Here is a 22614-nt window from a genome sequence, read left to right on the forward strand (position 1 = left end):
TTAACAGAACACCAGACCAGGTGTACCTACTATGAAGAAAAAGAGAGAGAGCAAAAGTTAAAAGCAGAAATTACGACAGTCATTTCAATGTAATACAATGCAAAACTGGAGAACAGTAGACTGAAGAACAGTAGAAATCAGTAGAGTGAGAAAATTAGACCCTGATGTCCTCCAGCAGCCTAGGCCTATCACAGCACAACTATAGAGATAGCTCAGGGTATGAGCCACTCTAACTATAAGCTTTGTCAAAAAGGAAAGTTTTAACATTAGTCTTAAAAATAGATAGGGTGTCTGACTCACGGACCAAAACTGGGAGTTGGTTCCACAGGAGAGGAGCCTGATAGCCTCAGAGATGCCAACCTGTAAACACAGCAGAGACATTATGGTTTTTCGAAGTTTTGTATTTTGAACAAAAGTGAAAATAAAATAATTAATTTATGTTTTCTACAAATTGAGCACTTGTTCCATTTAAAATGGTAAACGGACTGAACTCATATACCCACCAAGCCACAGTCACTCAGCTTTTACTAAATGAGAAGCTAAAGATTCCAAATTCAAAGTTTTTAAAAAGTATTTACTATTGATTTTTCAAAATTTGAGTGTCAGATCAAATGCATAGGCGTTCTAAGATGTAAAACAGCACATTCATGGTTTTTTAAATCTTTGGATGTATTTTTAATGTAGCCATCTTAAACCTGGTTCACCTACCTTAATGTTTTTGTTTATGGGAATTGAAAAAAAGTACTTTTACAAAATGCCCATCAAAAGGAGAATAGCTGCTGTTTAAAACTGTGATTAAAGGTTAGACTGGATCAATATTTAAACTGCTTTAACCTAGACTGAAATGGAACCATGTTGTAGACTAAGATTTGTTTTCTATTCTGGGTGACATCTTTTCTCGTAATTATGAGAAAAGATCTCATAATATTGAGATCAGGATCTCGTAATTATGACATCTTATCTCATACTTATGACATCTTATCTCGCAATTATGACATCTCATTGCGTAATTATGAGAAAATATCTCATAATTACGAGATAATATGTCATAATTACAAGATAAGCTGTCTGATTTTTTTTTTCTTTGGTGAATGCAATATGCTTCTGTAGGGGGTGTCTGCAAAAAATATAAAAATCTTGGAATGTATGCTATGCCCTTTTAAATTACAAAACCAATTAAATACAGGATGTAAAAAAGAAATATTTTTCCCTTTTTTGTAACTCTTGTTGTCTGTGGATTTATCTGATGTACTTTTACTCACTTTAAAGAAAATATTTGTTTGACCAACAAACCAGATTTTGTGTTTTTGGTTACAGTAATGCTCCTGTGAGGAGTTAATGAAATGAATTGAAGTCATCTCTCTAGGTCATGTTAGTGAATGCTTTTAACATTATTCTGTAATTGTTAGCTGAACCAACTGAAGTGTTTAAATTATTTATTTATTGATTGATTGTATTTAAGTTGCTGTTAATGTTTTCTTTCACATTTAATGTGATGAAGGCCTAAGAAACAAGAAGTTAAAAGTAAGTCACTGATGCATAGAATGCCAAACTACAACTTAAAGTATTGTTAGGTTAAAGTCAATTAAAAGGAAAACATGTGTGCAAAAAAACAGAAACAAAGTGGAACCTAAGTTTTCAGTGAGACACCACCAGAGGAAGGAGCCTTACTTTGGAAACAAACCTGAGACACGATTGTGTGTGTGTGACTATTTCAGGCGCAGACTAAACAGCTCACTGTTCAACCTGGACAATCCAGCCATCTATCCGTTGTATATATCTTCTTACCCATTCAAGACTGCTGCATTTCTCCAGCGGTCATAATTTAATTTTTCAAGCTTGGGCAAGATATAGATAAAACCCTAAAACCCTTCAAATTTGAAGGTTATTAATTTTATTGGAATAAATTGTTTTTTTGCGGGGGAGAAATCCGGAGCACCCGGAGAAAACCCCATTGAAATGTGAGGAAACATTTGACACTGTGTAAATACATCTGCAATAAAGTAAAAGACAGAAAGAGAAAGAGTTGTCCCTCGTGGTCTTCCAGGTTCACAAGACTTCTCTAAGGTTGGGCAGGTACTTGATAAACCTTTAGAATTTTAATTTAATAAAAACATTTTTTAGGGAAAAAACCGGAGCACCCGGAGAAAACCCTATCGAAACACCATAGCACATTATAGCTTAACAATAAACTTAAAGGAAGATAAACACAGATCCCTAGTGGACTGCCATGCTCGTAGGCCTTTTTTTAATTTTGGGCAGGACATGGATAAACCTGTAAAAACTTTTGAAATTAGGAATTTTATTGGAGCTGTAGTATTGAAAACCAGAGCGTCCAGAACATGGAAGGCAGATGCTTGCTGTAGCCTTTTATGCTACGTGTGTGTCGCTGTTAAATTCTATTGCCCACCACTTCAACTTTGCATGCTTTCCCATTCCTCTTCAATGCGGTCAAACACATAAACAGTTTCTAACGTGGATGCAAAGCGTATCCCTTTTTCTATTTCTTCATGTGTGATTGCCCACTGTTTTGCATAATAGTCGAATACTGTCAATTCCTCTTCGGATTGTGTCTCTTTGTCCTCCCCATCTTTCAGAATAGATTTCATTTTTCCTTCTGTTTTTATCTGTCCCCGTGTTGTAACTGGACCTGCAGGCATTCTGGGTGGGTGCGGCTCCTGTTTGTTCTTTGGTGGCTGCTCTATTGTTAAAGGTGGTGGTGATGATTGAATATTTGTCTCCCTCTCATGCGTGTTTCCTGTTGTGCATCTGTCGGTTCCTAAGCTCTCTACCACCCTAGTTGGACTTGCAGGGGTCGTGGGTGGGTGTGGTTTGTGTTGTGTTTGTTGAGCTGGCACCTTCCTTGATATTGGTGGTAATACCTTTAGAGTTGTTTTCCTCTCATGCTCATGTTCTCTTGTGGACATGTGCGTTGTTGAGCTCTCTACCACCCTAGGGGTCGTGGGTGGGTGTGGTTTGTGTTGAGTTTGTTGAGCTGGCACCTTCCTTGATATTGGTGGTAATACTCGCAGAGATGTTTTCCTCAAATGCGTAAGTCCACTTGTACATCTGTGCGTTGTTGAGCCCTCTTCCTCCCTAGTTGGACTTGCAGGGGTCGTGGGTGGGTGTGGTTTGTGTTGTGTTTGTTGAGGTGGCACCTTCCTTGATATTGGTGGTAATACCTTTAGAGTTGTTTTCCTCTCATGCTCATGTTCTCTTGTGGAAATGTGTGTTGTTGAGCTCTCTACCACCCTAGGGGTCGTGGGTGGGTGTGGTTTGTGTTGTGTTTGTTGAGGTGGCACCTTCCTTGATATTGGTGGTAATACCTTTAGAGCTGTTTTCCTCTCATGCTCATGTCCTCTTGTGGCAACGTGTGTTGTTGAGCTCTCTACCACCCTAGTTGGACCTGCAGGGGTCCTGGGTGGGGGCTTCACCTTTTGTAAAGGTGCTGGTTGAACATTTGTTTCCTTCTCATGTGTAGGGCCCCTTGCAGATCTGTGGGTTCCTAAACTCCCTGCTGGCCTAGTTGGACCAGCAGGGGTCGTGGGTGGATGTGGCTTGTGTTCAGTCTGTGGTGGCATCATCTTTTTTAAAGGTGCTGGTTGAATTATTTGTCCCCTTGCACCTATGTGTGTTTTTGAGCTCCTTACTGACCTAGTGGGACCTGCAGCATTCATGGGTGGGTGTGCTTCCCATTGAGTTTGCACTGGTGGATCCTTTTTTGATTTTGGTGTTAATGAAGTGGCATGAGAGGTCTTAGTTGTTGGCGCAGTCTGGTCTTTGGGTTGCATTGTCACATACTGAACTTTAGTCAGGTCCCTCTTTGTGTCTGGGATCCTTTCTGAGGTTGATGCCATTGCTAACTGTAGCTGTCCTTTTGGTTGTTTCTGGTCTGCACTACTCACAATACTTTTTTTAGTTGCTGGTGTGTGTGGAGAGCATTGCGACACGTGACCTTCAAACGTTTTCAGTGCACTAGTTGAATGTTGGTCATATTCTTCTGAAAATTTGCTTTCACTTGGTTGTTGTGTTGGCTTTAATGGGCCCTTGGGGACTACATTTAATGAATGTTTCTTCACAATGGTTTTCAGCGCTAATACAGCATCTCTTTCCTTCTTAGGCTTTTCTTCTACTGTGACATTTTCTCTCAGAGCACTTTTTACTGGCACAGTAATAGTTCTGGAGGCACAGGTCTTTGTGAATTGAGTCTCCTTGAAGCGCACCACTTTTGACCCTGGTGGTAATTGCAAGTCTAGTTCAGGTTGTTGAATGTCATCATGAAGCATTGTCCAGCCTTCAGGTCCGGCTCTTTTTTCTGAGCAGGGGCTCCAGAGTGAAGCTCCTGGGGAGCTATGCTCTTTTGATGAAACTGGTGTCTCTTTTGTGGTTTGTGGAGACAAAATTTCTTTAGTTGCTACAGTGATTGGGGGTTTTGCAGGATAATCAGACACTTGCTGGGTCTCATTTGTAGATTCCTGACTTTCACTGTCTATCTGCTCACCTGGGCCTGTCAAGTGTGCTGTGATCTCATCTTGAAGTAATTTAAGTTGTTTCCGTGTACGCCTAAACTTTTTTGAGTTCTCTGGTAATGGTAAGACGATGTCTGGTGTTTCGAGGGCCTCACTTGTGGAATCTGTTTCAGCTTTACTGTTACTTTGACTTTTTTCTGGCGTAGTTTCGTTTAAAGAAGCCAGGACCTTAGGTGGATGCGGCTCTAGCAGAGGCTGTGTTGGCTGCTCCTCTATCACTCTTGTTGGTGATTTAACTAGATTTATTTCTTTTTCAGTGAACATTTCCGTGAGGCTCTTAGTTGTTGTTACATCTGTTGAAGGCTCAGTCAGGTCGTTTGGATAAGGATTCACAAGCCAGCTTGGTTTTAGCTGGATCCTCACTTCATCTGGTAGTTGAAGTTTTTCCACATTTTTTGGTAAATTGATAGTTGAATTTTCACATGTGCCAAAGCAAGTCGATGAATCCTCTTTTTCAGATGTTTCCTCAGCCTCAGTACTTTCTGTGGTTTCTACCACGTTTATCACTGAATGTTGTGTTTCAACAGATTCAGACTGTTCCAGGACCTCATCCGTAGACAGTTCAAAATTTTCCTTTTCATCTTCTATCCAATGAGCGATTAATTTTTCCAAAGCACTTATATGTCGTACCGCTGAATTTTGTTTTATCTTTTTCACTAATTTCAATTCCTGTTCTATCCTGTTAAGTGCCTTAAGTGTACGATTCCAAATAATCTCTAGAGGAGTCGGTTCTTCTGACAAAGCTTGTATCAGAACTTTCTTTTCGGGTTGGCATTCAAATAAATGTAAAAGAGATACAAAACAATTGCCATCCGTCATCAGTTTTAATGCATTACCTGGTCCTAGGTCAGCCTTTTTCTTTTTTAGTTCTTGTCGTACCAACCCTGGGATACCGAAGTTTGTTGTCTCTAATGGCGGGATATGATGTTTTTGAACCATGTTCACCCATCGATCCTTCCCAAATGTGCCAACAAGGGTACCAGTGTTTGTCCAGAGTTTCACATTGTATTGCAGCTCTCCGGTAATTACTTTCTCACAAGCAGGATCACATGCCACACTTACCAATGTAGAATGGGCAGCTTGCCAAGATGCTAGCAATGGAGGTGATTGCAAAGGGAGTTTGCATCCATTTACTGTTTCAAATTCCATCTTGTCATCTTTACTTTGAATGCCAAAATCTTGAATATCATACAAACAGACTACTCCATTGCTATCTCCTGTCAGTAAAGTTGTTTCAGTTTCAGAAAGAAATATGCAAGTAATCTCAGCGTCATCGTCCTTTACTACCTTAAACCTACTTATCAATCCTCCATTAATTGTTGTGGACCAGGCAGTAATGTGCGTATCTCTTGTAATCAGCAATGTTGCTCTTTTAGGGCCCACACTTCTGGTCCTCAGACATTTTACTATAAGAGGGCTTTCTTTTTCATTTTCCCTCGTTGTAGACTCAGGCTGAAAATCCTGTTGAAACGATTGCTGGCGAAGGTATATTTCAACCCTATGTACTTGGGGCTTATCTGTTGTCTTGATATAATCCCAAACTTGTAAAGTTTCTAAATCCCAGGTGAGAACATTTCCATTGGTGGATGCCGTGATCAGTCTGTCTTCATGGTAATCCATGGAGCAAATGTCATCTAAAAGAAAATGATTCAAAACATTCTTCAACTGTCCTTTGGAGTCCAGTTGTAAGATATCTGGGCAATCCTTTGCGGAGACAAACATTTCATCATTTATGCAGACAATGCTGGTCACATCATTTGGTATTTTTTCTGGTAGGACGTCAAGCATTTCTCCATTGTTAAAGTTCCACTGTTGAACCATCCGGTTTTGAGAAACTGTAATGAGTTTGCGGTTGACTTCATCGAATGATATGAATGTCTGACCCGCATACTTGTTTTGTGAAATGTCAAACTGCATAACAGCCTTTCCTGACAAGATATCCCACACTGTAACAATACCTTTCTGGCAAACAGAGACAACTTGTTTGTAGATGCTGTGATATATCATGCTGCTCAAAGGATGTTCGTGGGATTTCAAAGTCTCGTGAAAAGCGTTCGTTCCTCTTCCAAAACATTTAGCAATGTTTTTGTTTGCCACATACAACTCGTTGTTGTGTATGTTGTAGCATACACTAGATATTGGGGCTGTCGATGGCAGGTCACTGGGATAAATAGTCTGTTTGCAGATCCATTCTCCGTCAACCCAAATGCATATTTTTTTGTCTGTAGACATGCTGAGAAAAAGTTTCTCTATAGGGTTGTAAATGATGTGGCTGACAGTTTCCTTGTGTCCATGTAATTCGCGTTCACATGATCTGGTTTTGTGAGGAAACCATACACGTAGAACGCCAGCTAATCCACCAGTCAAAAAATACTTGGAGTTATGGGAATAAGCAACACAACGGTAGTATCTGTGGTCTTCTGGGCTTGTAAAGATTTGTGTGTTGACATCAGGCATCTTTTTCTCTTGGTCAAAGATGCACTCGATAAGAGCCATGGATTTTGATGTTTCACCACAGACGGTGAAAAAATGCAAAGATGGAAGGTATTGTACCTGAGTGCAAATGTCGTCAAAAACGAACATCTTTAGACTGTTAAAGTCTGTACTGGTCTTTTTTAGCAGAGATGAGATGGTCACAATCGGGTAGTGTTTTCCACGGATGCTTCGCAACTTGCGTTTGCAAAAAAGGCCATTAATACGGACATAGTAGGAGACAAACACATACAAATATCCTCTTGAATCACCAAAGGCCAAAATTCCTTTGTTCCCAGCGCGGTAGTACTCCATGGCTGTAATATCTTCCTCTATGATGCAGTATTTGATCTTTGTTAAATCAGCAAACTCCTTACAATTATAAAACAAGACTTCTCTGTCAGTTGTAGAGACAGCCAGCAGCATAAGATCACTGATGTAGATCATATCATTTACCTGCATTTTTGGAGGATTGTGAAAGGGAAGTGTCACCATCCCTCTGTCCTGAAGGGAAAAAGTGTCTGATACTTCTAAATCATTTGACCAGAACTTCAGTTTGCCATTTGAAGTGATCGAAATGTAAGTATAGTCTTTGTAAGACCGGACTGGTTCCATTGGACAATAGTCTCTGAAATCTGGAGCAGTTATATTCTTGGTGGGGCGGCAAATCATTTTCACAATTTTATTCCAACTGTCACCATCTTTATATGTAAAACCATAAGGGAAGAGTAGGTTCTTGTAGTCCAAAGCTTCTGCTTGCTCATTTCTCTGAAGGAGATAGTGTAAAAGTTCTCCAAGATCCACAGTTCGATCACAGTTTGTGTCAATCTTCATGTGTAAGACACAAGCCTCTTCTTCGAGGATGTCGGGGTTTATTTCCTTCATAACCCCATAAAACTCGTCCATGTCCAGGCCTCCACTTTTATCAACATCAGCCATTTTGAACAGATGAACAATTGCTGGAATTTTTTCCGCTGTGAACGTCTTTTCTGCACTTGCTGAACTGTCCGATGATGCTGTTTCAGGAGTGAGAACAGTTTCCTCCTTTTGCACGGTTGTTTTAAAACGCACTGCCATGGTTGTCAGCAACAGTTTGATCGAGTCCGATTCCTAGTATTTTCGATCTTGTTCGAAGAGATGTCTAATCTCTAATGTGATCCCAGAGAATTAGAATCTTACTAAGAACCTGGAATTGTGTGACCTCACCAAACATCAAAGCCCCCTATGACATCAGCTGATGTTGCTTGGCAACAACAGGGTAAGTGGAACCATCTGTCATCTAAATTCCAAATGGCCCAGTTTGGATCATTGAATATAATTGCAGCTATACTTTTTTTTGCCTTTTTATAGAATGACAATATTTGCCTCTAAACAAATTTTAATTAGCAGAGAGTTCGACTTTTTTATTTAAAGTAAAAAGCTTATATATATATATATATATATATATATATATATGCACCAGCACCCCTTGCGCCCCCAATAGGGATAAGCGTGTTGGAAAATGGATGGATATATATAATATATAATGTGTGTGTGTGTGTGTGTGTGTGTGTATATATATATATGTATTTAACAATGCTCTGCTTTGTATAGCTTCTGCTTAACAGCAAAAACTGTTTGTTTTTAAATCAAATTCTGAATAAATCTGAAAAGTAAGGAGTTAAAACCTTGTTATGAAGCATAAATATTTTAGCATTCAGTTTGTTTGGTTTGTTTTACTATTATTTTACACTGTTTTGTACATTCCCCAGTTGTACATTCTCCCCTCTCCCCTCATTGGAGGACTTGCACAGCGACCGCTGTCTAAAAAAGGCACAACCCATCACAAAGGACACTTCTCATCCTGGACATTCTCTGTTTACACTGTTGCCTTCAGGCAGACGATACAGAGCAATCAGAACAAGAACCAACTGTTTTAGAGACAGTTTTTACCCGACAGCAATAACAAAACTAAATGCAACCAAAAATATACATTAATTATCATGGATGATGTGTGTGAGAATGTGCTATTTTTAATTTTTTAGTTGTTTTTATCAGTTTTTTGTTATCTATTTCTTATATTGTGTGTAAATTGAGGGACAGAGATTTATTTATTATTTATTTATTATTGTTATTGTTTTTTTTAAACATATGCACGGATCGATGGCACTTTTTAAATTTCGTTGTTCTTGTGACAATGACAATAAAGTTTTCATTCATTCAAGATCTATATACTACAGCAATATATGACCTATCTTTTGCCCTACGTCTTTACTCGATTTGCACATCTAGTAACTTAACATTTTTCCATGGTGCTTCACAGCATAGCTCAGTTGGCTTAGATGTCACATTTCTCTTGCCACAGATTCTTGATTGAATTTGAGTCTGTACTTAAAAAAAAATAACACCATTCCAGTGTTGCTTTGTCTGTATTTTCAGAGTTACTATCCTACTGGAAGTTGGTCCTCTATCTTAAGTCTTTTGCAGCCTCAAATAGGGTTTCTCAAGGGTTACCCTTTTATTTAGCTCCATCCATTTTCCCATCAATTCTGTCCAGCCTCCCTGTAGCTGTCAAAAAAGCATCCCTACCGCATGACCCACACTGGCTGAAACTGCGTTTTGTATGTAGGCCAAAACGTTTACTTCTGGTCTCAGATAAGAAAGTTTGTGGTGTTCCCCTACATGGTTGGTGGCAAACTTCAAGCTGGCTTATGGTTCTTTTCCATCAATGGATTTCATCTTGTCACTCTTCCATAAAGCTCAGGTTTGAGAATTTCAGGACTAATAGTTGCCCTGGCAACAGATTCTTCTATCTGAGCCGTGGATGTCTGCAGCTCCTACAGAGTTCCCACAGGCCTCTGGGCTGCTTCTTAGAAAATGTCTGTATTTTTCAGGCCAGGCCTGTCGTTATAAGTGGGCAGCCAAGTCTTGGGACATTGTTTTACACCTGAAAACCTTCTCATCACTACTCAAAAACTCAACCCGTCTAGCTTGTTCCTTGGTCTTCACAAAAGTGTTTAACTAATGTTCTTGACCTCTGCACTTAGACTACACACAAGCGGGTTTTGTCATAACATGACCTTTTGAAGGTTGATATTATTAATGGTATCCAGGCAAAGACACCACACTTTTCAGAATGAGCCACTGTGTGTTACTCTATCACAGCAACCTAACCAAAAAATAAATCTAAGTTCATAGTTCAACAAAATGTGTAAAATTTCAAAGGAACGTTTTTGCAAGGCACCGTAGGACTAGCAGAATCAGCATGAGGTGGTTAAACACACCAACACACAGCAATCTAACTCACACCCCAATGTGCTCTAAATCATGTGCCAGTACTGAAATAGCAGCAGCTAATTATACCAGTAAATTAATCGTTTCTAGTCTGCTGTCTTTTTACTGGCAACTCTGATCTTTGCCCCCCTTCATCTAAACCACACAAAACAAAATTGAGCCAACAAAGAGCACACTGTGTAACCCATGAAGTACACATGTACTATGTAACTTTCTCCTTCCTGTTCTTTTCAGTGTCTGCAGAACCATTGCTATTAACGGATTTTATGTATCACTAACTGAAAATGAATAGTGATTGCCAAATAAATGGCTCAAATGAAAGATGAAAACAAAGGAAAATCATGAACATAACAAAGGCATCATTAAATGTGGCTTAGTTATTTATTCAATTAGATTTATGACCCAGAACCTTTGGCAATCAGGGAAACAGAAATTAAAAAACGGGGGATGTGTCTCCGAGCATGCCCTCTCCAGTACATGCATCCTGTAGACCGCAGTTCTCAAAGTGCTCAAATGTGGGAGCATCATTTTTCAGAGGACGCCATTATGCGGGGAAGAGGTCATTAACAATTTTACAGTTTTATTAATTGGCGCTGACATGTCTCTGCAAAATGGCAGGTCATGGATAAAGGGTAAGAGGTTCCAAACTTTTGAAGCAATCCAGAGATTGAGTAATGTTTAGTACCTATAATGAGGGAAAGGAATTACTGCATTCATGTCCATCATTGTTGCCCATTGCACACCCAGGAACAGTTAGATTTTTGAACTGAGGACAGTAAGCTTTGGTTTTCCAAACCCAAAAGTTGTGAGGTTACATCTAGTAACTTGTACTTATTTTCATTTGTTATTTGAGATGAGTGTCAGATGAGTACACAGTTAAATGCTGTATATAATTTATGGGTGCCCTCAAAGTGATTAAATGATATTAGCAGAAATACCTTTTAAAAACAAGAATTTAGACTGATAAATCTTCACTGATGCAGAGAGAGCAACTGCATAGTACAGGATCATGTAGCTTTATTTTCAGATCACTGCTGGGAAATACCAGTAGGATTTTGTAGGAGTATGTATTGCATCTCTAAATTACCACAACATTTTTTTTAACATGTTCCAAATATTAAAGGGCAACGCTCACCTGGAACAATGATACCTCATACATTGGAAGCTTTGGATGTGTGTATTTTTTGGAAAATGCAGTTATCTATTCCTACCAGCAGGTGGCGCAGCCTGCCATTAGAGATAAACGAATTCATTACTAAATCAAATGATTATAGTATACCATAAACTGTTCATTGTAGAAATCCTTTACCCAACATCTAAATATTAGCTTAGCATTCATTGAGTTGAGTTTAATTTAAACTAGGTTTCTCCCCAGAATAGTCAAATCTTTTGAGAAATTGATTGCTAGGGAGTAACATTTGACCATTCTCCTTATAATATCGAGATTGTGAGTCACATATTTGGTTTTCAATCACAAAATACTTCTTTCCCAGTCTTGATTTTTTTTTTTTTTACAGCGATGCTTCATTACAACGGTAGAAGAACAACTAAAAGTGGCGCAGAAGGAGAGCCGCTCTGACTGCTGAGACATAAAGGTTTTTGCGTTCCTGGGTTAATCTGAATACCTCTTTTGGATAAGGACTCTTTAGCTAAAGCGGAAGTATGTCAGTGGTTGCCATTATAAGTGCCGTCCAAATAGTGCAGTCAGTAAGTAAGGAGGTAGGAAAAAGAGCCTGTATGCTTCCTCTTGCGGCTAATTTAGCATAGGAATCTCACAACGTCTCTTGCCAGCACAAAAGAGCAATAAGGAATCCCACAATCCTTTGCGTGACATGACGTATAAGCATGGCTCACCTCACAGAAATGAAAGAAAATGTCCAGAGAGAGGAGGGCGCACACTTTGTAGTTTATTTTCAGAAGTCTGTAGGTTTGACTAGAAACATCCATGTGCGTTTCCGTCACGTAATGACATCAGAGTTAAAGGCTGTCCAAAATCATCACAGCAGTCAAAAGCACCTCTCCTACCCACGATAGTGTTTTGTTGACCTTGTGAAACGTCAAGGAACAGGGGCTAGAAGCTGTAACTAAGGGTATTTGGATGGAGCCGCTAATTTAATGAGCAGCGTCAACGTCCCTGAATGTTACAGGTTCAAAAAGGATCACCACGTTGGTTCATCAAAAAGAATTTGGTCGTGTGTTTTGATGCGTGTCAAAGTGTGTTGTCCTTTACACGCACGTAATGTATGCTACAGTTTCAGAGGCGCAGAAAAACCATTGTTGGAGCCTTCCATAATTAGAGCCACATCTTGGTATGCCATTGAAACGCAGATGTTTGATACTGTGTCAGGAGGCTTCCTTTTTATTTAGCTCTTTAGTTTGTTTCTAAAAACTAATGTTTACTGTTTGAGTAGAACATGTGAGGCCCTCTTGTAAAAATAAAATGATGTGCACAGAAACACAGCCAGAAATCCTGGCTCTTGTCCCACGCTATGAAATGTGGATGAATTAAGTTAATATCACTGCTTTGACAGCGTTTATAAACAAAACATCATAAAACACTTTTGCATTTGAGTAAGAAATCCAATCACATCACAATATTTTTTTGCATTTGTTTTTTTACAGTATTATGTTGAGCAACCTACTATAAGAACTGTTTCCAGAACCTCTTGTATTCATTTATAAATTCATTTCAAAACTCCAAAAACTGAGGAGAAATATCTGCATTGCAAATGAGTGTCAATCCGTGGGCAGAGGAGATGGATGACTCTCCCCTCTCTGAGAGGCAGACTCTGGCAGAGATTGTGGATCAAAAGAGGCTATAATTACAGCACAGCCTCAGAGACATACTGGAGGGATCAACCAACAAGTCCTCGGAGCTGTCAGGCTTTCTAAAGAGAGCACAGTACCATAATTGAGCCGAGCTGAACGGGGACAGTTGGGAGACTTTACACAATCAGAACCAGTTGACATTTAATGCATGAAAGGCTTGTGAGCATGCAACATTGTTCCTTGGCTGAAACAATGTCCTGTGGTTTCTGATTGAGCTGTAAAAGAATGTTCTAAAACAGTGACCCGTTATCTAAAATATACATAAACATATTGGGCTTAAAATCCTGCTAATATACCATTAAAAAAAGCAATTCTTAAAAGCAATTCAGAAACTACAGCCACTTGGTATCAATTAGGTTTTCGACATTCATACCTGACAGCATGTTCCATTTACTCTCAGACCGAGTCCCTCAGACAGAACTTCCTGGACATTCAGTTTCTTCACCAAGGGTTCAACATTCCTCCAGCTTCACCTACTGCATTTAAAGTCATTTAGCTTCAATTTATTAGGTATGATTTCTAAATGTTCTCTTTTTGAAGTTGTAGATTAGCCTGAATTATTGATAGAACATATAAGACAGACTCAGATCACTCACAGTGGCTGCAGCTTTTACATTGATGAGTATCTATATTTTAAAAGATTGATTTTTTTTTTTTTTTTGGAGCAGAGGTGGAAAGAATTAATGAACACATAATCAAATTAAAGTTTTCTAGAGATGGAGATTTCTGCCCATTTGTTTTTTAGCCAGTTAAATTAGATGGAGACGCTCTGTGAACCCCAATTTTTAAGACTTGTGACAGACTTAGGTCCGGACATTGACTCGGCCATTCTGGCTCATGGCTGGGCCCAGATCTAAACCATTCCATTGTAGCTCTGGGCGTTTGTTTTACGGTTGTTGATCTGCTAGATGGCGACTCTTCACCCCTGTCAGCACAAATTTACTGTACTAGCCTGAACTTTGGAGAAGGAACAAAAGACAAAGGCAACGAGCAATCTTTTTTGGGGGGATTTTTCAAGTCAGCATTTGACTGACGTTTTTGGACTTTAACAGTGCTATTGTGTATTCTTGACTTTGGCCCGATGCCATCCAACAGTGGAGTTAGCAGCTCAGCTAAATCTGATTTAGACATGAAAACAGACTTGTGTTTGTGTCATGGCATGGAAGGACAGAACAGGCATGATGGAGCCACAGTCTTGCAGCCACCTTCAGGCTATTTTACTACAACAGGGCATTGAAGGAGTGGGGTGGGGGTGGTGACACCAGGGGCCACGCTACTATCAGGGCCACAGCTGTCATCAACTGGAGGAGGTTTCAGGCTTGGAAAACATCACGTGGAAGAAAATGGCAGCTTCACTGAAACATCTAAAGGATAGCTGGATCTGTGTGTCTCCCAGAGGGTGGAGCAAGGCTAAGCCAAGTGAAATGATGGAGCGTGTTTCAGATTAAAAGTTTAGTTTTTTTTAGCCAATAGATGAGACACTCCCTACCCCCTCACTTTAAGTGCAGCCTTTTTATCTCTCTCCTTATTAAACATTGTAGAAGAGGGAGCATCATCCTGTAAAACCGGACCTCACATTCTCCCCGTTTAAAAATGGAATTATACACATCTGTATTCAGAGCGATCTCCCTCTTTATTTATCTCCCCTGTCTAAGATATATTATATATATATATATATATATATATAACTATATATATATATATATAATATATATACATATATATATCTATATATATAGATATAGTATATATAGTATATAGATATATATATAATATGGTGTGTGTATATATATATATATATATATACATACATATCTATATATATACATACATATATATACATATATATATACATATATATACATATACATACATATATATATACATATATATACACACATATATATATACATATATACAGGCGAGCTAGTCACTAAGTGAAAGAGCAGCCTTTTTCTCTGCAGTGGACGGGTTGGAGCTGAAGGACTGGAGAACAAAGACTTGGAAGCCAGAACCACAGCAGGATTTAGCAGCACGATTGGATGAATACTTGCTGGACCGGAGTGAGAGCAAACCAGAACCACAGCAGGCAGGCAGGCGGAGATGATGGGAACTCAGGCTGGTAAGGAAAAGTAAGGCGAGCAGAAGTTAACGGTAACCAACTGAACAAACCGACAAGGAAGGACTGAATGCAGGGAGCTTAAATAGGAAGAATGACAGGTGTGATGAGTTCTGGCTTGATTAGTGGCTGACAGGTGGAGATGATTACTGAGGTGGAGAGGAGACTGGGATGTATGGAGGGTGAACAGTGCCCTGAAATATCTATGGTGCAGCAAGCAAAGCTGCAGCATTATTATATATATATAACCTCTCCACCACCTCTTCCTCCTCGTCTACAGCTCCTCTGTCCTCAGTGGTGTTCCTTAACGTCTCAAAGGTGATCTGCTCGGTCTGAGGTCACACAACATTGCAAGTCAATATATGGTGTATTTAGTTGTTGGTTTTCAAAAAGTTAAAATCTCCTTAAGAACGGACCTGGTTGGGAAGGAAAGATACCATTTGTGGTTACGTTTAAAATCCAGCTCCTCAGTTTTAAGACATATTTGTCCCAATTTGATACTTCATCAAATGTTTCCATTGTAGGTTTTTACTGTCAGAATATACAGTTAGGGCCAGAAATATTTGGAAAGTGACACAATCTTCATGATTTGGGCTCTGCATGGCACCACGTTGGAATTGAAATTAAGGTTTAATACAAGGGGTTGAACAAAAGATGTAGGAATTGTAACTATTTTTATACAAACCCTCCTCATTTCAGGGGCTCAAATTGGGCAACTAAACATAACCCTAAGTAAAATGTTACTTTTGAATATTTTGTTGAGAATCCTTTGCAGGCGATGACTGCCTGAAGTCTGTAACCCATGGACATCACCAAACCCTGGGTTACATCCTTTGTGATGCTTTGCCAGGCCTTTACTGCTGCGGTCTTCAGTTGGTGCTTGTCTGTGGGTCTCAATCATTCACCACTGTTGTCTTCCGTGGATGTTCAGGCCTCTTTGAGTTCCCAAGCTCACCAGTGCACCCTTTTTTTTTTTCTCAGAATGTACCAAACTGTTGATTTGGCCTCTCCTAACATTTCTGCTATCTCTCTGATGGATTTCTTCTTTTTTTTCAGCCTCAGGATGATCTGTTTCACCTCCACTGAGCGGTACTTTGACCACATGTTGTGTTCTCACAGCAACAGCTTGCAAATGCAAACGCCACACCTAGAATCAACACCAGACCTTTTAACTGTTTAATTGATGACACGTTAACGAGGGAAGAGCCCATGCAGCCTTGTTATTTATTTTGCAGTCTTCTGAGTCAATTGTCCAATTACTTCGGTCCCTTGAAATTATTATCCTGAATAAGGCTGCACAGTGGTGCCAAGCTGTTGTCTTGCAGCAAGAAGGTCCTGGGTTCAAGTCCTACAATTGCCCTGGGTCTTTATGACCTGGGCCCTGGGCATGGAATTTGCATGTTCTCTACTCTAGCTTTCTCCCACAGTCCAAAAACATGGACTGTTAGGGATAGGGATAAGCGAAAAAATGGATGGATGGATCCTGAATAGGTATTCATAAACAGCTAAAATAACAAAACTAGTGTCACTGTCCAAATATTTCTGGGCCTAACTGTATTTTGTACCAAAAAAATCAACATTGAGCATAATTTTTTCTATTCAACATGGAGGAATATTTTCAAGGTTTACTTTACCAGCACCAGTTTTCTAAGAGTTCTGAACTTCTGCACTTTGTGTTTGGACTGCATTATAGTACAGGTACCACAGTCTGGCCTATACATACAGTCCAAAACAAATCTTCTTTTCGAAACATTTCATGGCTGTTTTCTGTTTGAAAGAATTAAGCTGCACAACCTTTTTCCATTAGTTCTTTACACAACCTGTATGGGTGGACCCTCGCCTTGTAAACAATCACTGATTGCATAAAAAAGCAGGTGTTAGATCAATCGTTTCCTTTGAGTGCATTATTTAACACTTTGTGCCAAATGCCTGAAAACGGAGAGCAGAAAACAAAACACAGCTCTATTTTTTTTTCAGCATCTGTAACTAGCCTCACAGCAACTTAACAATGATATTCATACTTCTGGAATAATTTCCTAGTCCAGGCTCAATCTGACAACAAATCAAAGCTTTTTACCTCACACTGAGGCAATCAAAAAGCCTCTTACTGACCAGTAGTCGGCTAAAGGAACACGCCTGATAAAACGCTTTGGAGACACCATGCAGAGAAAGCAAACACACTACTATGCACAGCTTGGTCAACAACAAGACAGATGGGGTAAGTGGTGGGGTTTACTCGAGTGCTACCCTTTAGATGAGAACGGCCGCTGAGTATATTTTGAGAAGTACAACCGCCATCTGCTCAAATCGTCACAAGTGTCAAGATGCAGCTATTTACAATTTGGAGAAATAATCTAATGCTTGCTGTTCCGATTATACCCCAGAGATGTACACATAGCTGGTGTTGCACCTGTTCATTGCTGGCATTCATTCAGTGCCACCGGCAGAGGGTTGTTGAGGAGTTAAAAAGATATGGTACCGCATGGGTCAGAACACGTAACACGCAGCTGCTTTGACTATTTATCGCCGAATTGCAGCAAAAACCTAAATCTGTGAGGAGTCTTCCACCATGAATCCTCTCTTCAGTCCATCGGCTTCCATTCATTCACAACTGGCCTGCTAAGCTGCCTGACTTGGGCCTCAAAGCAGGTTTCTGGATGTGTAGCAAATATTCTTTGTTCTGTGAATAACTCCTGGCAGAAGTCAAAGCATTACATCAAGAGGGATTGAAAGAGAAGTGTCAGTGGATGTCAGCTTTCTGTTTTTGATCCAAAATACAACCTTTCAAAGCCACGAGAGGCCCTCAAGGATCCCGAGAGAGTGTGTCCAAATCGGGAGAGGGAAGCCTAATATGGGACCTTTCGAACTGCATGACTTTATCTCGGAAAAACCTCTCTAAAGTTGATTCTGGTCTTTCTTCTGCTATGAAGAGGGCTTATTTGTCAACACAAAATAGTTTTTTTCGACATGTAGTTCTGCACAACAAGTCTCTATTCCTTTAGGTAATCTTTGTTACCGCTAAGTGTTTTATATAAAAAAATATATTTGCATACCATGCAAGGATAACCTGATTTAAAAAAAATAAGTTTTCAAATGATGGCATAATTTATAGGGAAAAAAAGCTGTCCAAACCAACCGAGCCCATGTGAAAAAGTAATTCTGCTCTTTAACAGAAAATCCTCAAGGACCATTTCCTCAAAGGGCCACTTTAGTTATTAGTCCAGTCCAGTACTAACCACTGGAGCATCCACCATATTTCATTAAAAACAGCTAATTTGCCATATCTGTTTCTTTATAACTGTATTTTTTAGCTGTTCACTCAAGTTCTTTAGAAATACAAAATATCATCAAGAGGCACAAACCAAGGCCCACCTTATATTCATTTTAATTCCAAACCATACTTCTACCTTAATTAGCTGCTGCTGAAAATAATTAAAGACTTGCCTCCAAGTCTAATGAGTGAGTCGGGGAGCTAAATAAGAAGTGATGGCCACATGCATTCCAACATCAATCCAATTAGGCCTGTGTCCTTGTCAGTAGCTTCCCCATTCAAGGGGACAAAATAATTTAAGCCCATGCCGCCATGAAACACATCAAGTGTGTGAGTGGCTTATGCAAAGTCACCTACCAACTTTGCTTGGCATACATCCGCTCCCTTAAAGCAGAGGGTTTTCCATCACTGTGGGGAAGGGGGAGGTTATTAGAACGAGTCTGTGTGCATGCAGTGTTAGCGGGGATTTCATTCTGAGCACAGAGGGGTGGGGGAGTCAGAACATTAATAGGCCACAGCTATTCGGATTTTAAATGAAGCCCTGTTTCAGACAGATGACTGATCAATTGCCTCTATATGATTATACTTGACATCTGAAACTCTGGGAATGAATAACTCATAAAGGCAAACCATAAGGACCCCAGGAGTTCACAGCCATCAGTACAGTCTCACTACACATAAATATAAAAAAAAAAACTGTTATTGCCACTTATTTGTATTGAAAGCTCAAACTTAAAAGTAAAATTTTCACATTTTCCAGAGTCACACCGCAAATATTACCTCACTTACTGACATTCTAAGTGGTAAACCAACACAAAGTAATGTGAAACTGTAAAGTGGAATGAAAGAGCTCATGGTTTTCCTAATGTTTGCAATTTAAACGAAAAATCTGCATGGCATGTATTTATAATCATCTCTGAGAAACATACATTGCTGAAGCATCATTCACTGCCAACTGTTTATTTGTCTCTACTAATTTTTCATGTCTAAATTAATTTTCTCAATGTAAGTTTTTTAAGCCACGCTGATTGATGGAGAGTCTCTGTGAACGTCAGCTGCTACAGTTGCTCAATTGGATTAAGGTCTGGACTTCTACTAGGCCGTTAAAACTATTTATTATTCTTTGATATAAACTATACAGTGTAGCTCTAGTTGTGTTTAGAGTTGTTACTTTAACATACTGTACACACAAAAGCAGCATGATGCTGCCATCACTATGTTTCGTGGCAGGGATGGTGTTCCCGGTATATAATGTTAGATTTCTTCCACACATTTTCCTCTTGCATGCAGGATTAAACGTTTGATTTTCTGATCTGACGAGGGACCTTCTACCACATGTTTGCTCCCTTCTTAATTTAGTGATACAACTAATGGCCCTTTAAAACAGGTCTTCTTAGGCTCGTCTTATGAAAACCAGAGTTTTCCTCAAAGTATCTCAACTCGTTCATTATTCCAGCATCATGTGCCGCCTGTCTTGTGAGCTGGATTCATTATTCCGCCTCTAGTATGCAGACAAAGATTTCTTATAGCAAAGTAGGTGTACATTTTGCATTATAAAGAGACTAAGGCTGTGTCACTTAGCCAATGAATACAGTTAGTAATTTTTTAAATAAAGAACTATTTTGGAGAGTACATAATCTTAAAAGGTGTAAGCAAACACATTTATTAAAAACTCAGAAGAAAAAAATGGACCCATTTTGTCTGTGGGATTTAGTCTATTTTCACATCCAGCGCACCAGTTGATCCTAGAAAAACAGTCAAAAAAACACTAAGGGTAGATGCTTTAATTACTGTGGGACTGGACAATCCATGGAAACAATAAAACTTGTAAAATAAGCTGCGGCTATGATTACATTATATTATAGTAGAAATTGATGTTCCCTCATGTTTTTGTCTACATTAGCTTGGCTCAAGACCCTTCATTTACATGTAGGAATTCACAAAGAGCATCACAATCAATGGAAATGAGGCGGATTGTAGCAGTTTCAACGATCTAGGAGTCTAGTGAGGCTCGCACCTGGACTATTAACACCATGTATGCAACGGTTAAGAACGCTTATCAGCAGCTGTACTTTTTGAGGAGACTAAGGAAATTTGGTATGTCTCTGAAGATCCTCAGAAACGTCCACAGCTACATCGTGGAGAGCATCTTGACCAGCTGCATCAGAGTCCGGTATGACAGCACTACTGTAGTGGGTCGGAAACCCCTGCGCCTGAAGGTACTAGAAGTGGGAAATGCAGGACCTCCAGACTAAAGACCTCATTCTTCCCCTCTGCCACCAGGCTTCCAAACTGCTGACAGTGCTCAGTAATCATGTACAGTGCATACCCTCTACCTCCATATAGATATTCTTACTTTCTGCTTTGCTTTGTACATCCCTCCTTTGCTCACGGCACACAGCCTATATAACTCATTTGGTCAATAATATTTGTGCATTTGTATATTGCTAGTGTGCCATCAGATTTTTCTGTCAGCTCTTTTATTTATTTATTTTTCTCTAAATATTTTTCCTCCTTTGCATTATTACCTCTCTTGTTTATTTGACATTTTAGAACGTACAGCAAAGGAACAATTTGATCACACAGGGAAACTGATGTCTGTGTGTGTGTGTGTGTGAGAGAGACAGAGAGACAGAGAGACAGAGAGAGAGAGAGAGAGAGAGAGAGACAGAGAGAGAGCATCTGGGAGGTTTGCGTTGATCGTAATCAAGAGCAGCAGGACAACAAATAGGTGGTTCCCCCCACTTCTTCCTGCCCAGACCCAATCGATGATGCGCGATAAGGCAGCAGCAAGATCTCAGGGGAAGACAGATGGAGTCTGGCATCTGCAGAGCAGCGACTGTCAAACAAAGCCAAGACACACGACGGGCTGCTTTGCAATCCCAGAGGAGGTGCTGCTGCAGTTAATTTAAAAGCTGTAAATGAAATATGTTGGGCAGATGGGGCAGGCCATAGATTAGGGGAGATTCATGCAGTCATTTTGAGTTTGTAGTGTTAGTTTATACCTTTGAATTTGAAACTAGTGGATGTGCACTACTTTCAATAACAAAAAGGAAAACAGATTTCACTGATATGTGTTTATGTTCTGTAGCATTTTAACATTTTGGTGTTTATATATTTTTACTACCTTGTTCTTTCATTCTTAGGGGAGGTAATACAGCACAATTGCAGTTTATATATTATTAACAATCACTAGATGGAAGTTATTTTACTAGAAATCTCTACATATGTGGTTTTAAGACCAACAATAAGATTGTGCCTAAAAGATTAATCATGACCAAGTATTTGTGGCTGAACTGTAGGGACAAAACCAAGAATAAAAATGCCTGTAAAATGATTTTATTGTATCTTCATAACTTATAGCGTCTAACAGCCGTTTTAGCATCCAGCGAGAGTCTGCCAGGTCCCTCAGTAGTTGACATCCTGTATGCCAGGATTTTGTAATCAAGCAACATAAAAGTGACACAGTAAATGCTGGTTGAGAGGCTATTTGGAGGCGCTGTTTGAGCTCCTGAGATTGGGTTAAGGCGTAGGTGTCACTTCCTGTTTTCTGTTGCGGTTGTGGTGTTCCAGACTCGCTTGATTTTATCTTAAATCCCTTTGCTGTGACATCTCTCCGTTTTCTAACACATAAGAACTTTACAATACATTCTCTGTTGTGCATTCACATTGGGAAACTCCTCGTGTTTAACACAGTTTGCATATCTCGGCATGGTAGGAGAATTGGAGGACAGGCTCCATGCTGTTGAAAAAACCATCAGAGAGATTAGCTTTATGTAGAGATTCCCCAGCAGTACCCGAGCAGCAGGGTAACCAGGCCTGCTGGGTGACAATACGCAGGAAGCAAAGATCTAGATTCCAGCCCCAAAGAACCACCAACTTGTCTGTGTTTCTAACAGATTTCCCTCTCAGCGACACACCGCTGAGAAGCCGACTCTGGTAATTGGCAGCGCCATAGTCAGAAACGTGGCATTCGAGACATCAGGTACCATAGTCAAATGCCTGCCAGGAGCCAGAAACAGGTGACATCTCAAACCTGCACCTGAAACTGCTGGCTAAGGAGAGCGCAAATACAGTAAGATTGATATTCACGCTGGCGGTAATAACACCCAGTTCCGTCA

General features: G+C 39.7%; 2 protein-coding genes across 2 annotated transcripts; both read right to left on the reverse strand.

The window, feature by feature from the left end:
- Nucleotides 1–301: 301 nt before the first annotated feature.
- Nucleotides 302–4928, reverse strand: LOC118561535 (proteoglycan 4-like). Its single transcript, XM_036133660.1, has 2 exons — nucleotides 2411–4928; nucleotides 302–360 (listed from the first exon to the last, which is right to left on the reverse strand). Exon 1 carries the CDS (start codon nucleotides 4791–4793, stop codon nucleotides 2415–2417), a length of 2379 nt encoding a protein of 792 aa, XP_035989553.1. The 5' UTR covers nucleotides 4794–4928; the 3' UTR covers nucleotides 302–360; nucleotides 2411–2414.
- LOC110369571 (WD repeat-containing protein on Y chromosome-like) lies at nucleotides 4807–8128 on the reverse strand. Its single transcript, XM_036133680.1, has 2 exons — nucleotides 4952–8128; nucleotides 4807–4832 (listed from the first exon to the last, which is right to left on the reverse strand). Exons 1-2 carry the CDS (start codon nucleotides 8076–8078, stop codon nucleotides 4807–4809), a joined length of 3153 nt encoding a protein of 1050 aa, XP_035989573.1. The 5' UTR covers nucleotides 8079–8128.
- Between the last annotated feature and the right edge of the window lie 14486 nt (nucleotides 8129–22614).

This window comes from Fundulus heteroclitus, unplaced genomic scaffold (genome assembly GCF_011125445.2).
Source record: "Fundulus heteroclitus isolate FHET01 unplaced genomic scaffold, MU-UCD_Fhet_4.1 scaffold_66, whole genome shotgun sequence".
NCBI classification, from domain to species: domain Eukaryota; kingdom Metazoa; phylum Chordata; class Actinopteri; order Cyprinodontiformes; family Fundulidae; genus Fundulus; species Fundulus heteroclitus.